The 26,529-nt window shown below is 36.3% G+C and overlaps 1 protein-coding gene across 1 annotated transcript; it reads left to right on the top strand.

The window, feature by feature from the left end:
• Nucleotides 1-25,548, top strand: LOC149541139 (uncharacterized). The gene is made up of 2 exons (XM_089802790.1): nucleotides 1-85; nucleotides 25,172-25,548. Exons 1-2 carry the CDS (start codon nucleotides 1-3, stop codon nucleotides 25,546-25,548), a joined length of 462 nt encoding a protein of 153 aa, XP_089658916.1.
• Nucleotides 25,549-26,529: the final 981 nt, after the last annotated feature.

Below are 26,529 nucleotides of genomic sequence, written 5' to 3'. Positions count from 1 at the left end.
ATGGGGATGCAGAGCCCAGGCAAGGAGAGAACTAGCACAAGGGCCATCGCTTGGGACATAGGTACAGATGCCGCCAGGGCCACAGGTATAGGTACCACCAAGGCCACAGATACAAGGGCTACCAGGGCCAAAGGATACTAATATGGTGAGGGCAGAGCAGGATAGTCTCCAAATAGAGGTAGCTTGACTCTTGAGTCAAGTACAAGTTAAGCAAGCACAAGCTGACAATGCACAGCAGGCCCTGGCGGCACTATAGGCAAAGGTACAGGCTTAGAGGGCTACGACAGACAGCACACAAGAGGCTTTAGCAGCCCTACAAGCACGAGTGGATGTTGGGGAGTTTACCAATTTTTAGATGGGGGAGGATGTGGAGGATTGCACAGAGATAGAGGCCCTCCAACATGAGGTAGCCACACTATGGGAGGAGCGAAACACCCATAAGGCATAGTTAGATGAGCATAGCCAGGTAGGTAGTGCAGCCTAGAGCAGCTATGACAATTATGAAGGAGGCGATGGTGGCTTGCTGGGCAGAGACACGGGCAGTCCAAGAGGCAACTTATTACAAATCGTTATATAATGATGTTGTGCCAACTGACTAGCGACAGCCCGATTTTCAAGCAGCCTCGAGCTCATGGACTATAGGGGGTAGGGATAAATCAAAACAATCTATGGGATAGCACCGACCTTCATGACGCAGGGGTATAGGAGGGGTTGGGCCCTCATAGCTTAGCTTCCAAATGTTGTACAATGAGCGGTTTTGACAGAGATGTAGATGTAGCAAGTTTTTGATGATGCATTTGTACACGATGATTCTATATGATTCTTTTGTATATGGACCATACAGACATGTATTCTTTTGATATATATATGACATGATTTGATGGGCCTATGTGTACATGTATGAGTATGATTATGCATATGATATCTATGATGTGGATACTGACATTGGTGATGCAGGATGTGTGTGATGTGATATTGCATATGATTTATATATATGATGCCTAATGTGTGTATGATGCAAGTTTGCTGGTGATTATGAGATGTATGCATTGTGGTATTTGTATATGTATGGATGCACTATATGTATTATGAGATGTTTTTATGATGTATATGCCACTAGATATGATGTGTATAATGGATGCATGTAATAAATTAATGTGATAAACTAATGATGCAATCTAATAATGAATAAAAATGCCTAGTGAATAATGAATGTATCCTAAAATGTCAATAACTAATAATGCAAAGTGAAATGAACCTAATGTATCATGAATTAACCTAATGAATGGACATGTGTCAAAACTTCTCACTTGTAAGAACCAGGTAGCATAGCATAGGAGGGGGGAAATAAATAGGACCCTTGTCTCAAGCATGGCTCAATGAAACCCTATACTACATGATACTAAGAGATTTAGTTGTATTTATATGAAATAATACACCTTAGTTTGATTTTGCAAATGAGTTTATGCATTATACGCTATAGAAGCATAAATGACATGACTCTTTTGTGTAGACTAGAGACATCAGAACAATAGGTCTAGTTTTCATAGTCATGATGGAACAAATGTCATATATGCCCTAGAGAGGTCTAGGTACACTCAAAGTCTTTTTAGGGAGCTTTGGTGGAAAGTGTACTAACCCGTTGCCCCCATTGCACAATGCATAAACATAACCTGAAACAAACACATATGTAGTAAAGCCTCAAAAATAGATCATACCACAAACAACACGTAGAGTCAATGAGAGTGATTCGGGTACAACCAAAATATGGAAGATCAAGGTGCACCATAAAAGGCTTCCATTAACACACAAAATGAAATCAACCAAAAAGAGACTTCGTGACAAAGTAGTCATTTAGTCCACAATTCCTGCCAAGAACCTTAAAGCCTAAAGGTGAATGTCGTAATGTCACATATAGGAAGGATTCATCCTATGCAAGTTTGTTTTGTTTGATGTTAGTTATCGCAATTTGTTTGTTGGCAAGGGCTGTGAAAAGAACAAGTTTCTCAAATCATTAAGTCTCAAAGGTAATTTTGTTCAAGTCCTATTATGGTTACTATTGTGGAAAAAGCTCAGTGTGATGGGATTTGAACAAGTAATCGATGGCAAAATGCCTCGCGGACTAGAGGTCGTTTAGAAAATGGGAGTGGAATGAAGCCTAGCAGACAAGAGGTCTTTTTAGTTTTTATTGGATGTATGAAAAGCATAAACTAGATAAGACTTTACACAAATAGGAAGATGAAATGGTGGGATGGGGTGAAGCGAAACGAGCCTTATAGATAATGGATCAAAATGCTTTTTTTCAGGAACTCTTTGTTCTTTTTAGTCTTTTTTTAGGAACATTTTATGAATTTTTTTGGATTTTTCTAATTTTTCTATTTTTTTTGTATTTTTGTGGGACTATAACAATATTGTACAGGAACTACAAAGCTCAAGCATAGAACCACTTGAGATGTTGGATATTTACAGGCTCAGGGAGCGGATCTCCCTCTAGGATGGCAATCTGATATGCCCTAGAACCATATTTGGTTGTAATGATAAATGGACCAAGCCCATTAGCTTCAAATTTTCCTTTCTTTTCATGGTTCTAAAGTTTCTTCATGTTATGCTACAAAACTAAGTCACTCACCTCAAATTCTCGTGGCTTGACTTTTTTATGATATTGAAGCTGAAGGTGATTTTGATACATGCAAAGGTGGTTTAGGGTATTGAGACATCTCTCATCGAGGAGTTGCAGCTCTTGCAAGCCAACAACTCAATATTCTTCTTTGGACATCAAATTCTTGAGAGAGATTTGAAGGGAAGGGAGCTCAATTTTGATGGGTAAGACGGCTTCTAACCCATAAACAAGGGAAAATAAAGTGGCTCCTATGGGGGTACAAATGGAGGTATGGTAGGCCCAAAAGGTGAGAGCTAGGTGGAGGTTCCAGTCACAGCTAGCTACGTCAACAATCTTCTTTAAGATTTTCAAAATGGTTTTATTAGTAGCTTCAGCTTGGCCATTGCCTTGGGGGTAGTATTTGGTGGAAATTGTTGGGTGATTCCAAATTTCCTACACAATATATGTGGCAACTTCCTAATTTTTGAAAGGCGTCCCATTATCAGTCATGACATCTTGATGTATACCAAAATGATAGATAATGTAGTTCAAGATGAACTTCAAAATCTATTTTCTGGTAATGTAGGTTAATGGGATAGCCTCGACCTACTTTGTGAAGTACTCAATGGTGGCAATAATGTACTTATGGCCATTTGCAAAATTTGGGTATACTTGACCAACAAGATCGAATCCCTAGTGAGAAAAAGGCCATGGGGTAATGGTGGGTTGGAGGTCTTGGGTGGGGGCATGTATCAAATCACCATGTTGCTGACAAGGAACACATCTCTTCACAAAATGATAAGCATCTACTTCTATAGTAGGCCAATAGTAACCCATTCTAAGAAGCTTTTTTGCTAACGTAAGGCCACTAGAATGGGCACCCCAAATCCCTTGGTGGACCTCTTCTAATGTCATTCTGGCTTCATCTGAATTGAGACATCAGAGGAGGGTTCCATCAAAGTGTTTTCGAAAAAGTATATCACCTAGGATGGTGTATCGGGCAGTGCGACAAATGAAGATCTTGCTTTGATTTGGGGTGAGGGTTATGGGAACGGTTTTGTGACGAAGATAGGCAAAAATGTTGGCATACCATGGAGACTCAAGACCAACAATCTCACACACCAACTCTGAATCATTTTTCTCATAAGCACGAATAGAAAGATTTGCAACAAGAAACTCACATTTAGGACTATATTTAGGCATAGAAATCATGGAGGAAATGGTAGCCATAGCATCTATTGCTTTGTTATTAGCCCTTGGTATCTGCTATAAGACTATCTCTAAGAAGTGTTATTTAAGATCCTCAACTATTCTATGATATGGCAACAATTGTTCATCCTTTGTGAGGTATTCATCTGTAACTTATTTAATGACCAATTGTGAGTCTCCAAAGAAAAGAAGGTTTTTGATATTCCATCTAATAGCCTGACACAACCCGGTGACTAATCCTTCATACTCAGCTATATTGTTTGTGCAAGGGAATGATATTTTATAAGACTTAGGAATGAGATCTCCTTGCGGTGTGACAAACACAATTCCTGCCCCCGATCCCTTTTGTGTGAAAGAACCATCAAAAAATAATTTCTAGTGCATACTAGGGGTAACAATCATAATTGTGTCATCTAGAAAGTCTGCTACTATGGGATGGTCCCATGGAAGAGGAGCTTCAGCAAGCTGGTCTACAATTACTTGTCCCTTAATGGCCCTGAGTTCCTTATAAATAATGATGAACTCACTCAAAATCAAGACCCATTTTGCAGCTTGACCAATGAGGGAGGCTTTTGATAGTAAATATTTGAGTGGATCTATTTTGGTAATGAGATGTGTAGCATGATTAAGCATATAATGGCGTTGTTTCTACGTACAAAAAACTACAACCAAATAGGCTCTCTCAATAGCAGTGTAGTTCAAGTCATATCCAACCAATGTTTGACTGAGATAGTAGATAGCTTGCTCATTACCATTGTCATCTAGTTGTGCCAAAAGGGCACCTAAGGCAACTAAAGTGGCCAAAATGTATAGGATCAATGGTCATCCTACAATCGAAGGGACTAGAATTGGAGGATTAGCCAAGTATGCCTTAATTTGTTCAAATGCTTTCTGGCATAGGTAATCCCACTGAAACTCAGTGTCCTTGCAAAGAAAAAGTTGAAGTGGATGGACCTTATCTGTTGATTGGGCCAAAATTGTCTGATGGACTATAACTTTCCCTTAAAACTACAGAGTTGTTTCAATGTGGTAGGTGGAGGCATCTCCATGATGGCTTTTACTTTAGCGGGATCTACCTCAATACTCTTCTTGACATAATGTAGCCTAACAACTTGCCTGATTTAACCCCAAAAACACATTTCTTAGGATTTAGGCGCACTTTATATTTCTCCAACCTTTCAAAAATGGTAGTGAGTACATCAATGTGGGAAATGTTAGAGTAAATAATTATTTATTAATTATTTATTCTATTTACTTAAGCTTACTTAGGTAAATGCATTTATTTATTAGTTGTAGTCTAGGAGTTAGTTATAAGTTGTTGACAATACGGGAGTTTTTTTCTCTCCTAAGTCATACTTATCTTCTCACCTTGTTCGAAGACTTTTCACCTTATGTGGATGTATGCTTAGTTGTCACACTTATCTCCTAGCGTCTTCTAGCTTGTTCTAGGAGATTCCTTGAGCTCTTTATATTCGAGCTCCCTTATTGTATTTTTAGAACACATAACAACATTTTTGCATATTGTAAATACATTTTTTCTTGTGTTTGCATATCTTGTTGTCTCTCATGTATGTTTAGTGTTTTTCCCTTGCTCCACACTCTTCCTTCTTTGGCTTCCCCTTGATAGGTTTTCGCATGCAGGTGATCTTGGGCATCTTCAGAGTTGCATTTAATCAACTCTAACATGGTATCAAAGCCTCCCTACTACTGCTTGGTTGAAGAATTTTTGAAGCCGTGATTTAGAGTCACAAACCCTAGTTTGTTTATCCATTTTTTCTTCAAATCAAGGGAACAACAAATTTTTGAAGCACTTTCAGCCCAAATGGATGCTACCATTGGATCCAAAAGGCTGTTTGTAGTCAAGATTCATATAAAACTTTTCATTTTTTGAGACAGAGCTCTGGGAGGCAAAAACAATTTGCTTGCAGGGCTTCCGTACAGTTGTACAGACGATTTAGGGTTTAAATTTTTTTTTTAAAGGTAGTGCCGAGCCATGCCACTGCACCACTGCCCAGCGGCTATCGTGGGGCCACTTGCACCATACCACAAACTAGCCATGCAACCCACCAGGTGCTCAGCCTTGCTGCAGCCTCCCCGCCACCTATCACCAGTGGCACCCCCTTCATCTATTGTTTCGCCAAAGTCTTCAGCCCTTCCGCCGCTCCAAGACAACTTCACTCCACCCATGACTTGTCAGTGCCACTCTGCTCTACAAGGATAGTTTAGCACTTGATCTTCCATTGTGTGGCATTCCTTTTTCCCAGTCAGCCAATTTTGCAGCATAGTAAACAGCAAATCAGCCTGTGACACGTAGCAGGAATGCCACATGGCACTTTGCCACGTGGCCCCTGCCATGTCAACCATTCGCCATGTGGCATCCCTTTTTGCGGTGATAGTTGACTGGCCATTAATTTTAATGGCATAATTTGCTGACGTTAGCATCATGTCATCTTGCATCATCAACCTTGCTTGCACATCTCCAGGGTCAATTTTTGACCTACCTTCAATTTTTTGGCCATAACTTGAGCATACGAAGGTACTTTTTTGATTCAAAAGAAATGTTAGAAAGCTAATTCCGAGAAGGAGACATTGGTGTAGGTATTTTTAGGTTTTGATGCATTTTTGTTGCCTATTTTTGTAGTCAAAGTCCAAAGTTATGTTTTTGACTCTAGCAAGCATATCTTTTGCGTCCCATGTCAGTTTTTTGAAAACTTTATATTTTTGGAAATCTGGTTTTGTCACCTTTTCAAAAATGTGGTCCTTTTTTTTAGATTTTGGCTCATGCTCTTTCTATCATATTTTTGGCATTTTTTCTATATGGTGGATATCTTGAGTGTTTTAAGTCTGAGGATCATTTTCCTGACATGGTTTCCTTTGTTTTGGGTTATACTTTATTTTGTTGTAGCTTGTTTTTTATTTTGATCATTGTAGCTATCATTTTGAAGCACTTTTATGTATTGCATTGAGATGAAGTGCCACTCTTGCATTCTGGGGGTCATGAACATTGTTTTGAGTCAATTGTACTTGCACTATTTTCATAAAGCACCATGGGGGGATAGTAGTTGCCATGTTTGTATCATCTTCCTTTGTCAAGTGATTGTCCCTTCCATGACATTAGCCCATGCAGAGTCTGTTTGACTGTGTCTTTATGGGTGTTTGTACCTCTTTCCCTCTCTCATCATTCTTGGTTCGTTTGTAGGAGACTTTAGCCCACCTTCTTAGTTGCATGTCATCTCACCCCGTCTACATTAAAGGGGGGTTATGTTATTGTTCTAATGCATTCATGGTTTGATGGTTCATTAGTGTGAACTATGTATTCAGTGGTTGATCCTATATACAAGGCGATTGTAGTGGCTTGCTACTTATGCATTTCGGTGAGATGGATCATCTACAATATAGATAGGCTTGTTTCGTGCCTTCTTTTTCCTTGGACGTTCTCAGATCATCACTTTGACAAATTTTGCGACTTCTTCATGCTTCAGTGATGCTCTTCATGATCACTCCTTGTTCCTATTTTAGGGGACACTCCCCTAGTTGCAGGCTTTTTCAGTTCTTCACTAGGTTTTTACCTCTTTTTGGGGGAGGGTTTTTCCCATGTGGTTTTCTCTCTTTCCCCATTTTTAGAGGTTGCATTTTGTTGCATTGTTCATGGGTACCTAACATGGCCTCGTTGCCGGGACCCATTCTGCATTTTTGTATTTCTTAGTTTTGTGAGCTTAAGGCATTTCCCTAAATTGCACTTAAGGGGGGGGGGGGGGTGTTAGAGTAAATAATTATTTATTTATTATTTATTATTTATTCTATTTACTTAAGCTTACTTAAGTAAATACATTTATTTATTAGTTGTAGTCTAGGAGTTAGTTATAAGTTGTTGACAATACGAGATTTTGTTCTCTCCTAAGTCATACTTATCCTCTCACCTTGTTCAAGGACTTTCCACCTTATGTGGATGTATGCTTAGTTGTCACAATTATCTCCTAGCGTCTTCTAGCGTGTTCTAGCAGATTCCTTGAGCTCTTTATATTCAAGCTCCCTCATTGTATTTTTAGAACACATAACAACATTCTTACATATTGTAAATAGATTTTTTCTTCTATTTGCATATCTTGTTGTCTCTCATGTCCATTTAGGGTTTTTCCCTTGCTCCATGCTCTTCCTTCCTTGGCTTCCCTTTGATAGGTTTTCGCATGCAGGTGATCTTGGGTGTCTTCAAAGTTGGATTTTATCAACTCCAATAGGAAACACACATCTTTGATTTTCCTAGGATGTCATCAACATAGTCCTCCATTATGACATGTAGAAGATCATGGAATATTGTAGTCATTGCACGTTGATAGGTGGCACTGGCATTCTTCAAGCCAAAAGACATGACTTGATAACAAAAGGTTCCCCATGGGGTAGTAAATGTCATCTTATTTTGATCTTCTTTTGCAATTTTACTTTGGTTGTAACCAAAGAAACCATCCATCAAAGACAACCACTCATTTCTAGCCATCAAATCATCCTTAGGACATGCAAGATTTAAATCTCAAAAATTTGAACAAACGTGAATGCCCCCATGTGTTTTTCCTACAGGAACAATGTTGGAGACCCACTTAGGATAGTCAATGGGATGGATAAACTTTTCCTCTAACATTTTCTGCAATTCTACTTTGACTAAAAGTGCTACCTTAGGATGCATTTTGCAAAACTTTTGCTTCACTGATTTAATCTTGGGATCTACTGTCAAGTGATGCACAACCAAATCTATGTCTAGACTAGGCATATCTCTATATGTCCATGAAAAATTGATTTTACCCTTTTTCAAGAATTTAGTCATTGCCTTTTGTTCTCCAGGACTTAAGGTAGCTGCAATGTAGGTGATTTATGGATTATCTTCTGTACCCAAATTTACTAAAATTGTGTCCTCATTCAAAATAGATGACTTTTCTAGTGGTAAAGATCTAAATGGCAAGTCAATCTTTCCCTCTTCTGGTGCCTCTAGGAGGTTTTCACCAGAAGATGCATCCTTTATTTTATCTTTTTCTTCATCCAAAAGTGCCTTAAAAGAGTTTTCACTAGAGGATGTTTCTTTTTTTTTTCCTTTCTTTTTTTTTTTTCACTTTTGCGACTAAGAGAGTTGACTTAGCTACCAAAGTAGGCTTCCTCATTGTATTAGATCTCATGTTCATAATCTTGGAGATTCTTAAGGCCAAAGAATGCCATCACTGCTTCGTCAGAGTTACATATATCGAGAGTTAGTGGTATGTCCTGAAGATCCCAGTCTATCATGTTAGGGTTGGTGAGAGTTAGGTTAGTGGATGAAAGGTCGGCTATGGTAATGGCACAAATATGGTTATCTAGGTCATCCTCAATGTATTGGAAGGGTACTTCGAAGAATTCCCCCTCTTTAGTCTCAGAATCAGGGTCAACCATACAATAGTTGTCAGCAAAGGATATCTTGGGTTTGATGGAACCCAAACCACATCCTTTAGGATAGCTATTAGCTTTGAGGGGTTGTCTGATTCCATCTTCTTTAGGTCCAAGGCCGGTACCATGATATCCCATGTTTTTTATAATGGGAGGGTCCTTAACATACTTATCCTTGGGGAATTCAACAGGTTCATCTTTTCCATCAAAATATAGCCAATCTAGGATATTAGATTCCATATGTTCATCACTAAGTGAACCCCAATGTTCAAAAGTCATCTTATTAACATGCATAGTATCCTTGTTGGCAGGAGGTGGTAATTGTGAAAGTTTTCCAAAGGAAAGAGGGGAGAGTGGTAGTTGTCCAACACACAAGGCATTTTCAAACTTATACTCTCCCATTCCTAAATTATTAAAAGTAACCTTCTTCCCTGTAGTATTGACCTTAGTATCTTCCACCTTTTCTTTTCCTTTGCAGGAATTGGAATCATTATTGGATAATTCTGGCACGGTTGTGGAAGGTGAGTCTATTATTATGAGAGGCTTGGGTATAACTTTAGCAAACTCACTGATTGGACAAAAATTTGTTGGTGCACCTTCCAAACTTTTACAAAAGGCAAAAGGTGTGGGATCACTTGGAATCGTGACCTCTCTTCCTTGGTGAGGAAATTTCAAGCATTGATGATAGGTAGATGGTATCGCTTTTAATGTATGTATCCAAGGTCGACCAAGCAAAATGTTGTATGGAAAATCCAAGTCTAGGACATGGCATTCAGTATTTATGATGGCTGGTCCAACCTTTAGTGGTAACATAATGACTCCTTTTGATTCTCTTTCTCTTTCATCATATGCTTTGATTGTTATCCTTTTATTGACGTCTAGGAGGTCTTCTGGAAGTTCCAAAAACTGGATCCATTATCTATAAGGACTCTTTTAATCTTATGTCATTGTATAAGGACTTCAATGTGGAGTGAAAAATTATGGTGGGGATCAGGACCTTGGAAATCTTTATTTGTGAAGACAAGGTGTTGTTGTGCAGCAAGGTTTCCAATCATGGCAGTGAATTGGGAGGCGTTAATGTTTTCAAGAACATGAGACTCTAAAAGAGCCTTCTCCAAAATTTCTTTGTGGATGGGTGATGTGGTTAGGATCTCTAGAATTGATATTTGTGTAGGAGTCTTACCTAACTAGGACAATACATCATAGCAAGAAGCAGGCCTTTGTGAAGTGGATGGCACAGCAGACGCATGTGGAACTGATGGATTAGTGGGGTTAGGAGTGACAGCTTGCAAAGTAAGTCTTCCTTGTTGAGTGGTTGCATCACAATCTAATGCTTGTAGGACAAGGGTATTCACATGAGTTTCTACCTCTTCAATGCAGCCACACATGGAGTCAAAAGCACATATATCGTTGGTTTCTATTTTACCACACAAGGAGTCAAACCCCGATATATGGTTGGTAGAATATTCATAGGATTATGCATTTGATGTGGAAGCTTGATTTGCATTGTTCATATTATTGTTTCCATTGTTATTATTGTCATTATTGTGATCAGGAAATAGTTTTTGAAATATCTTTAGCTTAGCATTTTTAGAGGATGGTCCTCCTTCTACCTCAATTTCTCCATCATCAACAAGATTTTGAATGAAGACTTTGAGTTTTATACACTTGTTCGTGTCATGTCCCTTGATGCGATGGTATTTGCAATATTCATTTTCCCTATACCATTTTGATTTGGGTTGATTTTCATCAAAGGGTCATGTGTTGGGAAATACCATCAAATTGTGATCCACCAGTGAATTTTCTATTGCGATCATAGTCACGATTGTAATTGTTGTTTTTGCGAGGGAAAAATTGTCTTTGATTGTGAGATTGTTGATTGTTTTGATTCTGATTGTCATGGTTTGAATTGTTGTTGTTTTGGTTATGATAGTTGTTGTTGTTTCCTCCTTGAAGGTTTTGTATATTTTTAACATTAGTGACACCATCGTGTGTGACACCTTTGTTTTTGGACCAAAATATGGGTTTGCTATTATTGTTTGTGTCATTTTTTGAGGATGATGAGCTATAATGTTTGATGACACCTTTGTCTAAAAGCCCATTTTCAATGCTCTTGCCTCTCTTGACTAATGTAGTGAAATCCTCAAGGCTAGCCATCTTCATGTGAAAAGACATCTTTGATATCAAGTTTTTGATAAATATATCCACAAGGTGGGAATTTTCAATTTTGTAGGGCATGCAGTTAGCAAGATGCCTCCACCGTTGTAGAAAATTGGTAAATGTTTCACCATTTCATTGTTTTTTGTTGCACAAATCACTTAATGAGGCATGATGTTCAATGTTGTAAGAGTATTGTGCTAAAAAATTTATTATTAAATCATTGAAAGAGGTAATGGAACCCTTGGGTAAATTCATCAGGCATTCTAGTGTGGGGCCTCCAAGACTTCGCGTGAAGAGCCTCTTAAGATAATCCTCATTTTAGGCTACTTCTTGACACAAAATTGAGAATTATTTGAGATGTGTGATAGGACATGTTTCTCCTCTATATTTGTCGAATTTAGGAATCTCAAAGTTTGGTGGGAATGGTATCATGCTAATGGATCTATCAAATCGAAAGGGACAAACTTCCTCAATAGAGAAATCCTTCACCTCTTTGTTGGTCATGGAATGTACCAAGTTTCGAAGTTAATGCAACTATTGGGCTAAATCTTTGTTTGGTTGCACTTGTGACTGTTGATAATTTGTAAATCCACCTCCCAAGCTATAAGGAGTTCCAGACACATTGTGAGGTGGTGGGAGTGCTCCACTTTGGCCAATGTATTGATATGCAGTCATTGGAATTGGCACAGATGTTTTTACCACACTTGTATGAATTTGTGAATAAGTAGAATAAATTGGTTGTGTTGGAATTGTCATCTATTGAGTAGACATTTGACCAATGTTTAAGCATCCTGCAATTGGACCCGTTAAGGTGGACTGCGAAATACTAGCATGCGTAGTAGTGTTGGGTATGGCACTAATGATTTGGTGGATATGTTCTGCACTTAATTGGAATGTCAGTTGTGTGGTGCCACTTGATGTGGATGTAGCACTAGTTGTCAATGTTGGTCCTTGGCTAGATGCTTGGGTTTTGTTTGGCAATACTGGAGCACCACCCTTCGTAATCTATCTAAACAAGGTGGTTTCATCAAAACTTGTAGGAACATTAACACCATCTTTAACCAAGCTTAGGAAGATATCAGTCTTGTTTTACCTAATAGCTTTTTCCATCATTTCCACATTGTATGGATCTGCAAGGAATGTTCGGACATCATTAGGGATATTTTTTTTGTCAATAGGATTTTCCTCTTGTTATACTTCTTCATCATTACTTCCCAAAGTTGTGTTGCAGAAAGGATCTTTTGGTTCTTTTGTGGATGTCAAGGTAGGCATACCAAAGTTTGAACTAGAGGGAAATGTTCCCCCTAATGATGTTGTGTGTGGAGGAAAAGGATTCTCCATCTCTTTTTGCCTTAATGATTCCAATAACTGAGATATGGGATTAAATGTGAATCTACCGGATTGTGTATGTACCATACAATAGTGACCAAACCAATGGGTGGAAGACTATGGAAGAAAGAGAGGAATGTGTGGGAGAATTGTTGAACCTTACACAATGAAAAGGGCCAATAACCTAAATGTAAACAAAAGACCTTGATTTAGCAAACAAAGTGTGATAATAGGATAAAGTATATTTCTCCTACCAAAGATGGTCAAGTGATCTTTAGGCAAGATAGGATACCAAATTAAATATCCACTATTTGGAGATGGACTTGTGATCCCAAATGAGTGATAGGTGTTTTCTTGTGGATAAAAGGTATAATGCTATAATCTCGGAAGGTTTTTTTATGCTAAATTTTTTAGGTTCAAATGATCAAGCTCTCTAGAGGAAGTTTGCAAATGGAAGACTAGAAATTTGGAAAAAATAGGGTTGATTTGGAAAATGAAGGTATGGTGGTCACTTATGCGGTTAACTCAATCCTCGCTTACTGGGAAAAAAAACCTTGGGTTCACTCCAAGGAAGGTCGACCAATTTCAAAGTTTTGCATTGTACTCAATTCTGTCATAGTGGTTTTCTTTAGCTTCTTCTTTTTTAATGTCTTTGATAGCATATCAGAATTGTTTATCACCGTGTGCTAGGTTTGCCCTTTCCTTGTAGACAAATGGTTTGGACAATTTCACCTTCTTATGTTTGACTTTGTCAGTCATGGCAGGAATGAAACAAAACCCAATTTCAAGCACAACTATAACTAGACTCAACCAATTTTAAATGCTAGACCAATATAGAACTCTTGAAAATAATGATGAGTCAAGAGTACCAACTTACCACTATTTCACTCACTAAAGTTTAGCTCACAATTTCAATTGTTTTTGTAGTTGTTTGATGTTTGGTGTTGGTTTTGAATGTTTAAACAAATAGGCATGCAAAACATGCCAAAAATCCTAATAAGGTTGCAACTAGGATGTACAAGGATTATATAAGGGGCATCCTCGATATACACAAGGTACATGAGGCCTAATTCTATAGAGGAAAGAAAATAATGCCACATAGCCGAGAGGAGACGGTAACCCAAATCTCCACCTTCACTTCCCAAAGGTATAAATTTCTTTGGGGCTTAGCCAAGAGTGAAGAGATTTTAGTTCCAAGAGAGGTGTCTTTTGATTCACCTCCAGATTCTTATACTCTACCAAAATACTGGAGTTGAGGTCATCCCAAGGGGTGATGAAATCCCTAAGTAGGCCTCCTAAAAAAAAGAAAACAATACCACTTATTTCTTGTGCACTCAAGATCACTCGAAGGTGCGAGAGGAGAGAATACATAAGTGGCCTTGGGGTTTAAAAGACACTTATTCTCTCCCAATAAAGCTTTAAGTTTTGTAATTTACTCTTGAAGACACACGTGTTTAAGCATACATTGTTCTTTCCAACTTGAAATTGTTGTCAACATAAATAAAAGCATGGATTCATCAACAAGAAAGTAAATTGCTCATGAACATAAGCAAATTGTTGAAAATGAAACCAATTCCCTTAAGTCATTCAAGATTGTGTGAGTTCATTTTAAGTACCAAATCTAAATGTTTGCTATCCTAAGAATACATGTCAATTTCCTTAAGGCATTCAAGAGTGTATGAGTTCATTTTAAGCACCAAATCCAAATGTTTGCTACCCTAAGCATTCATGTCAATTTCCTTAAGGCATTCAAGAGTGTATGAGTTCATTTTAAACACCAAATCGAAATATTTTCTATTCTAAACATTCAATCCAATGAAAAGATTGTTCATTCCTTTAATGGCATTCAAAAGTGTGTTTGGATTTGCAACATACATTCAAGGACAAATGGTTATTCATACAAGTTTTTTAACCCTTTAATCCTAAAGTGATAAAAATCAATACAAATTTTCAAAGTGATAAAAATCACTATGAGTTTATTTTTAAGCCTTCCAAGGTCTATTTCCTGCAATGCAAATATGTTAGAAATCCCTACAAAACAACCAGTCAACGAATAATGTGTTTAAAACTTAAGAAATTTGCGAAAAATTAGAGATGAAAGACTATAAGCACAAGTGACAAAACTCGCTAATGACGAATTACAAGCTGTACGGTTCAATGACAAGTGGTAACTTTGTCAGGCACAGACAATAATTCAGGTTCGAAGACACTAAAATATGCAGACGATAAAAGTACAGATCGCAGATGACAATTTGTAAACATAGACAACAGTTTAGGTTCTTAGCAAGTTGAGATGTGCCCACAACATAGACAACAGTGTATACAACATAGACGACATGTTGGGTTTTTTAACAATTTGAATCTACCCACCATGCAGACGATAGATTAAGTTGCGTAGATGATAGAACTAGACTTCAATGCAAAATAGGTGGGTTTGTGGGGTGGAGATGTTGGTCTGCGTAGATGCTCATCTATGGAGACGACAAAACATAGATGACATTATGTGTGGCGTAGACGATAATGCATGGGTTTTGGTGACAAATGGTAATTTCTTGACAGATTTTTGAAAGGAAAATAGGGACATGGGTCTCACCGAGCATGTTAAAATATATGCAAGAAAACCAACCTATTGGGAACAAGAGTAAAAAATCAAACATTAGCCAATATGCATATATCAAATGTTCAATAATAAAATAAAAACTAACAAACACTTGCTTGAGTTTTGCAACTCTAAGCAACCAAAAAACCAAGTCCTCAAGCAACTTCAAACTGCTCAATAAGGGCACCCATGAGAGGCCTTGTTGGTGTGTTTAGATTGAAGGGATGTTGATGTGCTCTCCCAAAACATAACTATGGTGAATCTCTTGATAGATAAATGCAAGGATGATAATGATCCTATGCTAAATGAATGAAGAACACCTCAAACAATGGCTATGGATGCAGCCATGCTTGAGAGCATTCAAAGATATGGAAGTGGAAATGTAAGAAAGAAACTAATCTAATATGCAAGTGAAATGAGAATGGAAATGTAAGAAACAAGCTAATTTAAGAATGCAAATGCAATGAAAACTATCAACTACCAAAGATTAGTATGCAACATGAAAAATCACTAACAAGCTCAAATGACAAACTAGCATGATAACAATGCATGTGAGGCAGATGTAAATGCTTGAGACAAGAGCTCTATTTATTGGCTTGAGAGATGCCCTAGTGAGGTGGAATCTATGTGGCATCCACATAGGTCCCACATGAGAAACAGTAGGCAAGTCATGCAAGTGGTCAACATTCAAAGTTTGCTCACACGTGTGAGCAAACTTGAAAAAGAGGAGTGGGGGACAAAGGTGTAAGAAGTGTGGAAGGCATGAGGGGTGTGGAAAGTGTGAGTGTTTCTCACATGTGTGAGCACACACTTAGGATTAAAAGGGGGTTTAGCAAGGTGATTAGGAAAATTAAGTGGGATTAAGTAGTGGGTAGGCTTAGAAGGATGAAAGTGATGGTTGTAGAGTAGGTTTTAGGCTAGGTTTAAGATTAAATTAAATATGATTTAATTTAATCACAGGTTAGAGAAAATAATGAAATAGAGGGATTTAAATAAATAAGATTTATTTAACAAGGGGATTTATGGAGTATCATGTATTAAATAAATTTAACACATTAGGGATGGAAGTATTTAAATTAAATTTAAATACCTTGGAAAAGTGAACCTATTTAATTAAATAAGTAGAAGAGTATGAAAAATATAATTAATTAATTAATAAATAATTATAATGTCAAGGGTAATATTAAATAAATTAATATAGTGCTCGGGATGATTTTAAGCATCTATAGAGAGAAGTCAAAGCTTACACAGTTAGATACTATGACTAGTACTAAGACAAAGGCATTGGTAGCTCGGACATCTACAGGAAAGCCAAAGCAGAAACTAAAGCATAAGATAGATTCAGCAGGTAGTGAGAGTTCCTCTAAGCCTCCTCCCAAATCAAATGCTCGGAAGCCCTCTCAAAAGGGTAATACTTCTAAGTCTGATGAGTCTTCCTCCAAGACTAAGAAGTATATAGGTGAACCTTGCGATTTTTGTGGCAAGGAAGGACATCTAGTTTCTAGTTGTGGAAACATCTTGAGGCATTAGAGGAGGCCATGCAACATTCTAGTATTGCTTCTCTAAAGCCTCCACCTCCACCTCCACCTATCGAGAAAGGACATGCTCTTTCTGCATGAGCATTGTCTTCTCCAGCTCCTTGGATTCTTGATTTTGAAGCTTCCCATCATATGACACACTCACCTAATTTGGTTACTACACTTGCTCAAAGTGTTACTACACAAATTGTAGTTGGTGATTATTCTCAGCTTTTGGTCACAGATTCAGGAACAATCTCTTTAGAAGGTGGTTCACTACAAGATGTTCTCTTGATTCCATCCATTTCTATGAACCTCCTGTCTATCTTTTTTATTTGTCATTCATGCTCTGGAAAGATAGTTGAGTTCTCACCACATGATGTGGTTATTCAAGACCTCCATGATCCTGACTTGGTTATTTCTACAAGGAGTATTGATCTTCAGTGTCACTTATATCAGTTTGATTTCTTTGAGAGCTCTGATTCTATAGGTATTTCTATCATTGCTCATGTAGACATAGTGAGCAAGCTTTCGCATAAGCATTTTGGCGATGTCAACTATAGATATGTATAGCAAATGAGTACATAGGAGCTAGTACCTCAAATCTCTTGTATTGATAGTGTGTGTCAAGGGTGTGCACTTCGCAAACATCACAGAGATCCTTTTCTAGTAGGTAGATCCACACGTGTTAAGGCACCATTGGATTTGATGCACAACGATCTTATGTCATTTCTTACTCCATCCTTTTTAGGTGTTCGATATGTCCTCACCTTCATTGATGATTTCTCTAGGTGTGCATGGGTGTACTTTTTGAAGTACAAGTCTAATGTCTTTGATTCATTTTAAATCTTTAAGACTTTTGTGGAGAAGTATTCTGGTCTTTTAGTCAAGCGTATATGTACTGACAATAGGGGAAATACGTGAGTCAATCTTTCAGAGATTTTAGCACTGAGCATGGTTTATAGCATCAATTTTCTATTCCCCATACACCTCAGCAGAACACTTGACTCCTGAGGAGGTTTGGAATCATGTCAAGCTTGATGTTTCTACTTTAAGCATTTTTTGTAGTGAGGCTTGGGCATTTATTCCAGATGCTCAGTGAAAAGCCATGGAGAAGAAGAGTCAACAACTCATTTTTGTTGGCTACTATGAGGATGTGAAGGCATATAGGTTATTTGATCCTGATTCCAAACATGTCTTATTTCAGTGAGATGTTCACTTTGATGAGCGTTATCCTCTTATGGATCCTCCATCTTCAGCTTCTTCTTCACTACCTAATGTATATGAGCAATGTTAGTATGCTAATAGAAACCAAATTTAAATAAAGCTTCTACAAACTAAACAAAATTCATAAACTTCAAGATAGACTAAGATGAGCTCTCAATTGAGAATATGAGCCATTAATGGGCTCTCTCAATGAGAAACTTTCTTGTTGAGTGGCTTTGTCTAAATAGATAGGATGTATGCTCAAGCTTTATGCTTCAAAAAGGGCTTCAAATGGAGTTGGAATTTGGGTGTGAGTGTATGGTTTTGATGTAAAATGGCTTCTTAAAATGGCATTATGACTTTACTTCATGGATTGTGTTATTTTGCAAAGGGGAAGGATCCAATTTATAGGCAAGAGGCTTGAGGGATTAAGGGCTAGGATGCAAGGATGGGAAAAAGCTTATGGAGGGCTCAGATTACATGAGAGGAGAGCACATGGATTGTGTTTCCTTACAGCCAATCAGGGAGTGACACATGTCACAGAGTGAGAAGATGGAGGAAAGGGGAAGGATGAGTCAACAAAGGAGGCTCAAGGGACAAAATCTTCATAAAGACCCTCATAATGGCTTGTAAGAGCAATAAAAGGGCTTGGAAGAGTCATTTATGGCCTAGTGGGCTTCATAAAGTTTTATGGTTGAGATATTTTGAGGGAGATGAGAGCAATTTCGACTTGGGCTTGATTAGGAGGGTTTTAAGCTTGCTTAGGATTGTGCAAATGATTAGATGATGGATTAGGATGGTTTAGGATTAGCTTAGGGATAGGCAAGTGGATGGCATTTAATGAGGGTGGGTGAAGGAGGAGATATTTGTTAACTTTGGCTTGGGTTAGTAAGTCTTAACCCATGTTTAGGGAATGTGACAAGGTTAGGAGGGGATTAGGATTAGGTTTGAAGACATCTTCTAGAAGAGTCTAGACTTTGGATGAGGATAAAGACTTTCTAGAATAGTCTAGAATTTCCTAGGATGAGGATGAAGACTTTCTAGAAGAGTCTAGAACTTCTTATGATGAGGATAAATTAGATTTTTAGGAAATAAATAAAGTTTTATTTATTTCAAGGGTTTGGGTTGAGGACATATTTATTAAAACTTTTTTAATAAACATGAGGATTAATATTTAATCTTAATTAAATATTTTGAGTTGGGATTAGGGGTAGGAAATGATGGGATTAGCCTTTAATCAAAATTAAAGAAGGATTAGAAGATTTTGGAAGAGGTTAATGGTCTTAAGGAAATTGGCCAAGTTTTGGGCAAAAAATAATTTTTTTATTTATTTTGGTCTTTTTGGTCAATTTATTAATTAAATAATTAATAAATAAGGAAATAATGTTTAAATAAGATTTAAACATTTTTGGGAGGGATTCCTTAATTAAATATTTTTAATTAAGATAAAGGGATTTAATGGCATAAAAATTAATTAATTAATTAATGATGATGTCATCAGAAATTTTTCAAAAAATAAAAATACTTTATTTTCTAAAGGTTTTTAGGTGTCTACACCTAGTACTTCTTCTACTCCTCTATAGGATTATCCATCCGCTAAGGAAGATCTTGATATTGATCCCCCTTCACCACCTCCACCAGATGTTCCATGAGTGCCCAAGTGGGCTCGTGATACTGTTGATGCAGTTGGACCTTTGGCAGGTGATCCTATAGATGCTCATCATACTTGTTCTCATACTATAGGTAGTGGCCTTTTTAGTCATGCCATTTCAGATGATCCTCAAAAAAATTCATAGGCAACAAGACACTTAGAGTGGGATAGGGCTATGGATGAGGAGTATTCTTCTTTGATGAAGAACCACACATGGGATCTTTGTCCTCTTTCGAAAGGAAGAAAGTTGGTTCGGTGTCATTGAGTGTATCATACCAAGTATGTTGCAGATGGTTCTATTGATAGGTACAAGGCACATCTTGTTACAAAGGGTTTTTCATAGGTTAAGGGTATTGATTACTCTTAGACCTTTTCCCCTGTTGCCAAGATGAATTCTATTCACCTTGTACTCTCTCTAGCAGCTTCACAGGGATGGACAGTTTTTCAGATGGACGTGAAGAGTATTTTTTTGCATGGAGACCTTCATGAGGAGATCTATATGGAGCAGCAACATGGTTTTGTGTAGGACACTTCATTGGTATGCCAGCTTTGAAGGTCTTTATATAGTCTCAAACAAGCCCCTAGGACTTGGTATGAGAAGATGGATTCCTTCTTGCTTGCTTCACAATTCACTCGGTGTCATTCTGACCCTACAGTTTACATTTAATGTCATGGGGCTGACTTATTGATACTTGTGCTTTATGTTGATGACCTCATCATCATAGGAAGCTTAATATCCATCGTACAGGGTGTTTAACAAGCATTGAGAGAGCAGTTTGAGATGACAGATCTTGGACTTCTGCACTATTTTTTGGGCCTACAAGTTGTTCAGTCTTCAAATGGGATAGCCATACTCTAGCAGATGTATGCTCTTGATATGTTTCAGAGATTTGGAATGCTTGATTGCAAGCCTGACCCCACACCTTTTCAGTCAAGTGTTGTTTTATCTACCACTTGTTCTACTCCTACAATGGATTCCAATCTATATAGATAGCTTGTGGGTAGTTTGTTGTACTAACACACACACACACACGTCCTGATATTTCCTTTGTGGTTGGACTTGTCTCTTGATTCTCCCATGATCCTCATGAGAGTCATTGGCAAGCATCCAAACATATATTGATGTATATTAGAGGTACAACATGTTATGGCATTCACTACACATCAGGAGATCTTCACATTGTTGGTTTCACAGATTTAGATTGGGTTGGTGATATTGATGATCACAAGTATACTTCTAGATTTGTATTTTGTCTTGGTTCCGGTCCTATCACATGGTCTTGCAAGAAGCAACATGCTCATGAATTATCATCTACAAAGGCAGAATATAGGGTAGTTGTATTGGCTAGTCAGGAGGTTTTGTGGCTTCGACAATTGATGACAGATTTTGGATTTTCTCCTAATAGTCCCACCTTTCTATGGCATGACAATCAAAGTACTATACACATTTTGTGCAACCCAATTGAGCATCAGTGGACCAAGAACATTGAGCTTCACATACACTTCATCAGGTATCTCATTCAAGATGGCGCCTTGAGCTTGGAGTACATTCCTACTACTGAGTAGGTTATAGACATCTTCATTAAACCTTTTGCATCCTTGCGGTATCTTCAGTTGCATTCTATGTTAGGGGTAAAAGAAGTCATTCTTGGGGGGTCTCAGTGATGAATCCTTCCTTCCTTCTTTTTATTGCTATCTCTTTTTGGAGTAGAGTTTTTCCCACTGGGTTTTCTCTATTTCTCTGTTTTATAAAGATTTAGTTGTGACTGGGTACATCATCAAGCCTTGTTGTTGGGACCAAAGTTTTCTTTCAACATTGCATTGTAGTTTTCTTGCTCTTTCTGCATTGTTTATAGCTGCATTGTTGCTCATCTTAAGGGGGGGTGTTAGAGTAAAGCATCAATTTAATTTCATTTATTAAATTTGCTTAATTCCCTTCTTAAGATTTTACTTTATGCACCTTTTTGCATATCTATTTAATAATTAATTAGTAATTATTAAATAGCTTTTCCTTTATAGGTTACCCTTTCGAGTTTTAATCTCCTTTTATAAGGATTGATCTTTTGTAATTATTTTTTATCACTTTCATTTCTAAGAATGCATTTGCATAATTTTTAGAGCAAAACCCTTACCTCCTCTTATATTTTTCTTTTGTGACAAGTTTTTTACATGTAGGTGTTCGAAGGCTTTGTGGATTTGTATTGATCAAATCCTTCAAGGGGTTCCAGTTGCATGGGTTGTCTCATCTTGCAACAAGATTGAGGACATTGAATGCTAGTAATCTGCCATCTATAGACAAGGAAAGTAGGATAGAAATGATTGGATAGTCAATGCCTTCCTAACTGATGATGCAAGCGCCGAAATATCAAAAATTGAGTAAGGGATGCAACAATATACATCTTTGACTGCATGTTTGAACTTTCTAACATATATATCTTCAAATTTTCTCCCCAGCAAAGGTAATGAATTTTATCTTCGTGTCTACTAGGGCCGCTTTCAACTATTGTGTCATTCTGTGCATTTGGTATATTTTTTTAGTATGGTTCAAGAACACATTGAAGCATGCATCAAAAGATAGAGTGAAGTCAATATTTGAACAACTTAGGATGATTATGAATGCAATGGGTGAGAATGAGGATACCATGTACAGGCTATTGAATATTTTTTTTGTCGAATTCTCTGATTAACATGATTTCTTAGTATACTTCTAGAGGACATGTTGTAAACAGGATGGTCGTATACATAAGACATTCCACTATCTTATTTTGAATTTTTGTTACATTGAAATTTATCTTCTATTTACTACACTAACTTTGCATGAAATATTGTCCCCTGTTACACACACAAAGAGGTGGGCCAAACTATTTAGAATCTTCCCACATGCAAACTAGGACACAAATGTTGTCATCCAATCTTATCATTGCACATAAAAGACACGATACCTTCGCAACCATCAAAATAAATGTATGTGTCGAATGGAGCATCTATACTTCACCCTAGTTTATAGGATGGAACCATTCTACAAGAAAAAATAGAAGTTATAGGAATTCGATTTCATCAGGAACTACAAGGCGCAAAGTTTGCATAAAAGTATAGATAAGTCATAGACAATTCCTATTGATGATTACATTGCTACCAGGATACTATTTTGTGAAGAGCCAAACTAGAAGCAATTATTATGTTGTCAGATCCTTCGGTGATTAGTTGTATATGTGTGTGATTGTCCTTGGGCCCTACAAAGTAACTCATGCAAGCACACGTTGAATGCTTTAGCTATGATTATGCCTATGATTACTGGCAAGTATACATGGTCTCATAATTTACTCTTATGTGTAATTTGGCTTGCACTTACAATTCATGCATTGATCAAATGCCTCTAACATAACTATTGCAATGTAGGCAATTTATGCACCTAGGACTATTCCACCAACTTATAGACATACAACCCACCACCACAATTGGTTGTGGAGAAAAGTGCCCCTAGAATGACAAATGACCTTGTTTGTACATTTGATGACTGGAAATAATCCATGGCATTGCTAAAGGCTACCACACATATAATGTGACAATCTGACAAACAAGCAAAAATATTCCATGAATGTGTGAACCAATTTTGGAATGATCTTTCCATGTTTGATGTTCTTCCATTCAGTCTTACTCTGAACATTGATCCATCTGCAACTAGCATAGTATGGATGTGTCCATGGTTCAATCCAACCTCACTACCAGTCCCCCTAAAGTGACAACAACAACAAGCCTCTCAGCATGACAATTTGAATCATGACTATTCCTCATTGTTATTCATGTTTCCCACTGAGGGATGCAAGAGGGAGAGGACTAAGAACAACTCCTTACATGTACTTGAAGTCAGCAGTCACCCTGTATCTACTTCACTAAATATTGGTGAGCATGCATTGGCATTTAGTTGTGGGGAATATGCACTATATTTGTTCAAGCTTCGTAGCATCTCATAATTATTTTTATTGTTAATATACACTTTCTCACGAATTAATGTATATAATTGGAAAGTAGGCCCAACATCTATGTCTATAAATTGTTGACGTCGATTGTCATTTTATAATGTGAGTGGCGAAGATGTTATAGAGGTTGGTGACAAGATGAGATATTTAAAAAAATGTAGAATGATCATTAAATAATGTAAGATAAAAAATTTGTTTAGTGGGAAAAAAATTCAAGAATTGAAGATTACAACATAGATATGAAACTTGAATAATTTCAGAAATATGAATATTGATTAATAAACGTGTTCAATAATTTTTAGATTTTACAACTATTAATAATTAATATTCATTATTTAATCAGTTAAAAAAAACTTACTCTCATCTACATTTTCACAATTCAAAGCAACAAATAATTGATTTTACTATTAAAATAAAACCTACACAAGAACTAGGGTTTTGTATGGTTTAATATTAAATTATTCTACTTATTTATTTAAGTATATTTAATTTAATTTAAGTATATAAATTTTGTTTTACTTCTCTAAAGTTAGATTTGATTATTTGAACATTGATTTAACTTCTCTTCATAAATCAAAACTAGCACTTGCACCACTAAGAGGTGCAAGGAGAAGCTGATAGGTAAATAGAAGAAAGACTTAAACTAATTTTAGAATAAGTATACAAGAATAAAAGTATTTACATATCTATTATTATATATTATAATTTCGTACATTTTTATAATGTTTCTCATATATTTTGGCTACTTTGAATTATTATCATCTACTTTGGATCAATTAAGATTAGTCATCTTAAAATTATTTCTTGTATATCAAAGTTAATATTATTTTTTAGTTGAAGTCAAATTAATGATTGAAGAAAAATGTGTACATGAATCTTGTAGAAGAAGAGAAGCATTGACTAATAGTTCATATCAATTGTTACTACTGAAATAAGATAATTTTATAAATTATTAAGAAGAACAATGAAACAAAATAATGAAATGTTTATTACCACAGTGTTGAGCATTGAATAGGTGCCCATGAACCAAATTAAATCCTTGGATTGGTCTTTCACATGCAAAATTAAGTCCACATTTACCTTGCAATTTAACCATAGCTTGTCAATGTTATCTTTTATCATGGAAAATAATGTAATTAAGAAGTTTTTTCAAATCTTGCAACAAGCTTGTATTATTTATTGAATTCAAAAAAAAATATTTGACAATTTTTTCTCCAAAATCTAATTATTAAATAAGTGTGCCATCACATTGGTATAATTTGTTAACAAAATATCAAAGGTGCATTTAGAGGCATGCTATATCAATGGGCTTTTACTTGGCTTTAATTTATTTTTGAACTCTTAATGTATTCATGTTTTGTTCTAATGTAGTGTTGACTTTTGTGTAGCAGAGCATAATTTGGAAACAAATGAGTATTTTTAATAAAGGAGTTTGAATTAGGAGGGAAGATGTGAAATGGAAGCCACCACAAAAGAATTGGATAAATTTGAATTTTGATGGTGTTTCAAAAGGAAATCCTAGAAGAGTAGGAGGAGGAGGAGTGTTTCGCAATGCAAAAGGGCATATCATGGTTGTATATATGGAAACTTATGGATGGAAATCAATATACTATGCTGAAGTGCAAGCATTACTCAGAGGTATCCAGATTGTAGCAGAACTTGGATGGAGCAAATTGGAAATAGAAGGTGACTACATGACTAATGTGAAAGCTCTTAATAACGAGGCTTGTGGGGATTGGAACGAAGATGTTATAATTAAGGATGCTAGAATTTTGTGTGACACTTTTGAAGAATGGAAATGTAGTCACATCTACAAAGAAGGAAAAAAAATAGCAGATATTATGGCTAATATTGGTGTATATCTTCGACCTAATGAGAGCAAACTCTAGACCTAAACTAGCCCCAAGTTATGACTGATCTGGCTAATAAAGAAATGGAAATAACTAACTCATTTCCACTAGTGAGTGTGCCTAAAGCTTCTTTATCAATGCATTATCAAAAATTCTAATAATGCAGATATGTAATTCAAGAAGCTTATTGGCTTCATTCTTATTGTATTATAATGCAAAATGAAAAAAAAAAAAAAGATTAAAGTTTCATGCAAGTGAGTGACAACTATTTAATAAATTTGATTTTAGTAGTAGATAAAATGAAATTACTAAATAAATTTATCAATTATCAATATTATAATACATTAATTTTAACATAAGAATAAACATTTGTAAATGAATTTCATAATTTATTATGGGTAAAATATATCATTCAAATAATTTCTACTATAATTTATAAAATGTCAAAACATATAAATTGGTGTTATAAGACTTATATTGATTCATCCAATTAAAAAGGAGAAAAATAATTTATACATATTATAAAATTAAAAATTTAATATCTATATTTTAGAACGTAATACTTATAATAAAATACCAAATAAAAACAATTATGATTGATCAACTATAGTTCATCTAATCAACATTAATATGAGTAATCTAAAACATGATACAATAGGGGACCATACAATAGTACTTAGCCTATCGACAAGTACTAATAAGTAATTCAATTCATAGTCCTAGAGTATCTCCATAATGTTATATTAAATATCATAGAAAAAAACAAATTAATTTTGTCATCAAATTTATCAGTATCATTTCACTGTTCACCAAAACCACAAAATAGTCATCTCTATGATTAAAGAAAAGTAGTTTTCAAAAATCTAAATCATGATCTTCTTGAGTCAAGAACGCAAATGTAAGTCACAAATACACCACCAAGTTAGCAAATAGAAATATTACATAACTCAAAACACATTATCTTTTTCTAAACATTGAAATACTTATTTTAGATCGATCGATCAATCATAACCAACACAA

This window comes from Cupressus sempervirens, chromosome 9, assembly GCF_028749045.1.
Source record: "Cupressus sempervirens isolate cs-2001-9-10 chromosome 9, ASM2874904v1, whole genome shotgun sequence".
In the NCBI taxonomy this organism is placed as follows: domain Eukaryota; kingdom Viridiplantae; phylum Streptophyta; class Pinopsida; order Cupressales; family Cupressaceae; genus Cupressus; species Cupressus sempervirens.
Note: the sequence above shows the minus strand (reverse complement) of the source record. Positions and strands in the feature narration are given on the sequence as shown.

Coding starts and splice junctions, on each gene's coding strand:
- LOC149541139 (XM_089802790.1), top strand. CDS start 1: ATGGGGATGCAGAGCCCAGGCAAGGAGAGAACTAGCACAAGGGCCATC. Junction 86..25,171: donor AGATGCCGCCAGGGCCACAG/GTATAGGTACCA, acceptor GTGTTTCAAAAG/GAAATCCTAGAAGAGTAGGA.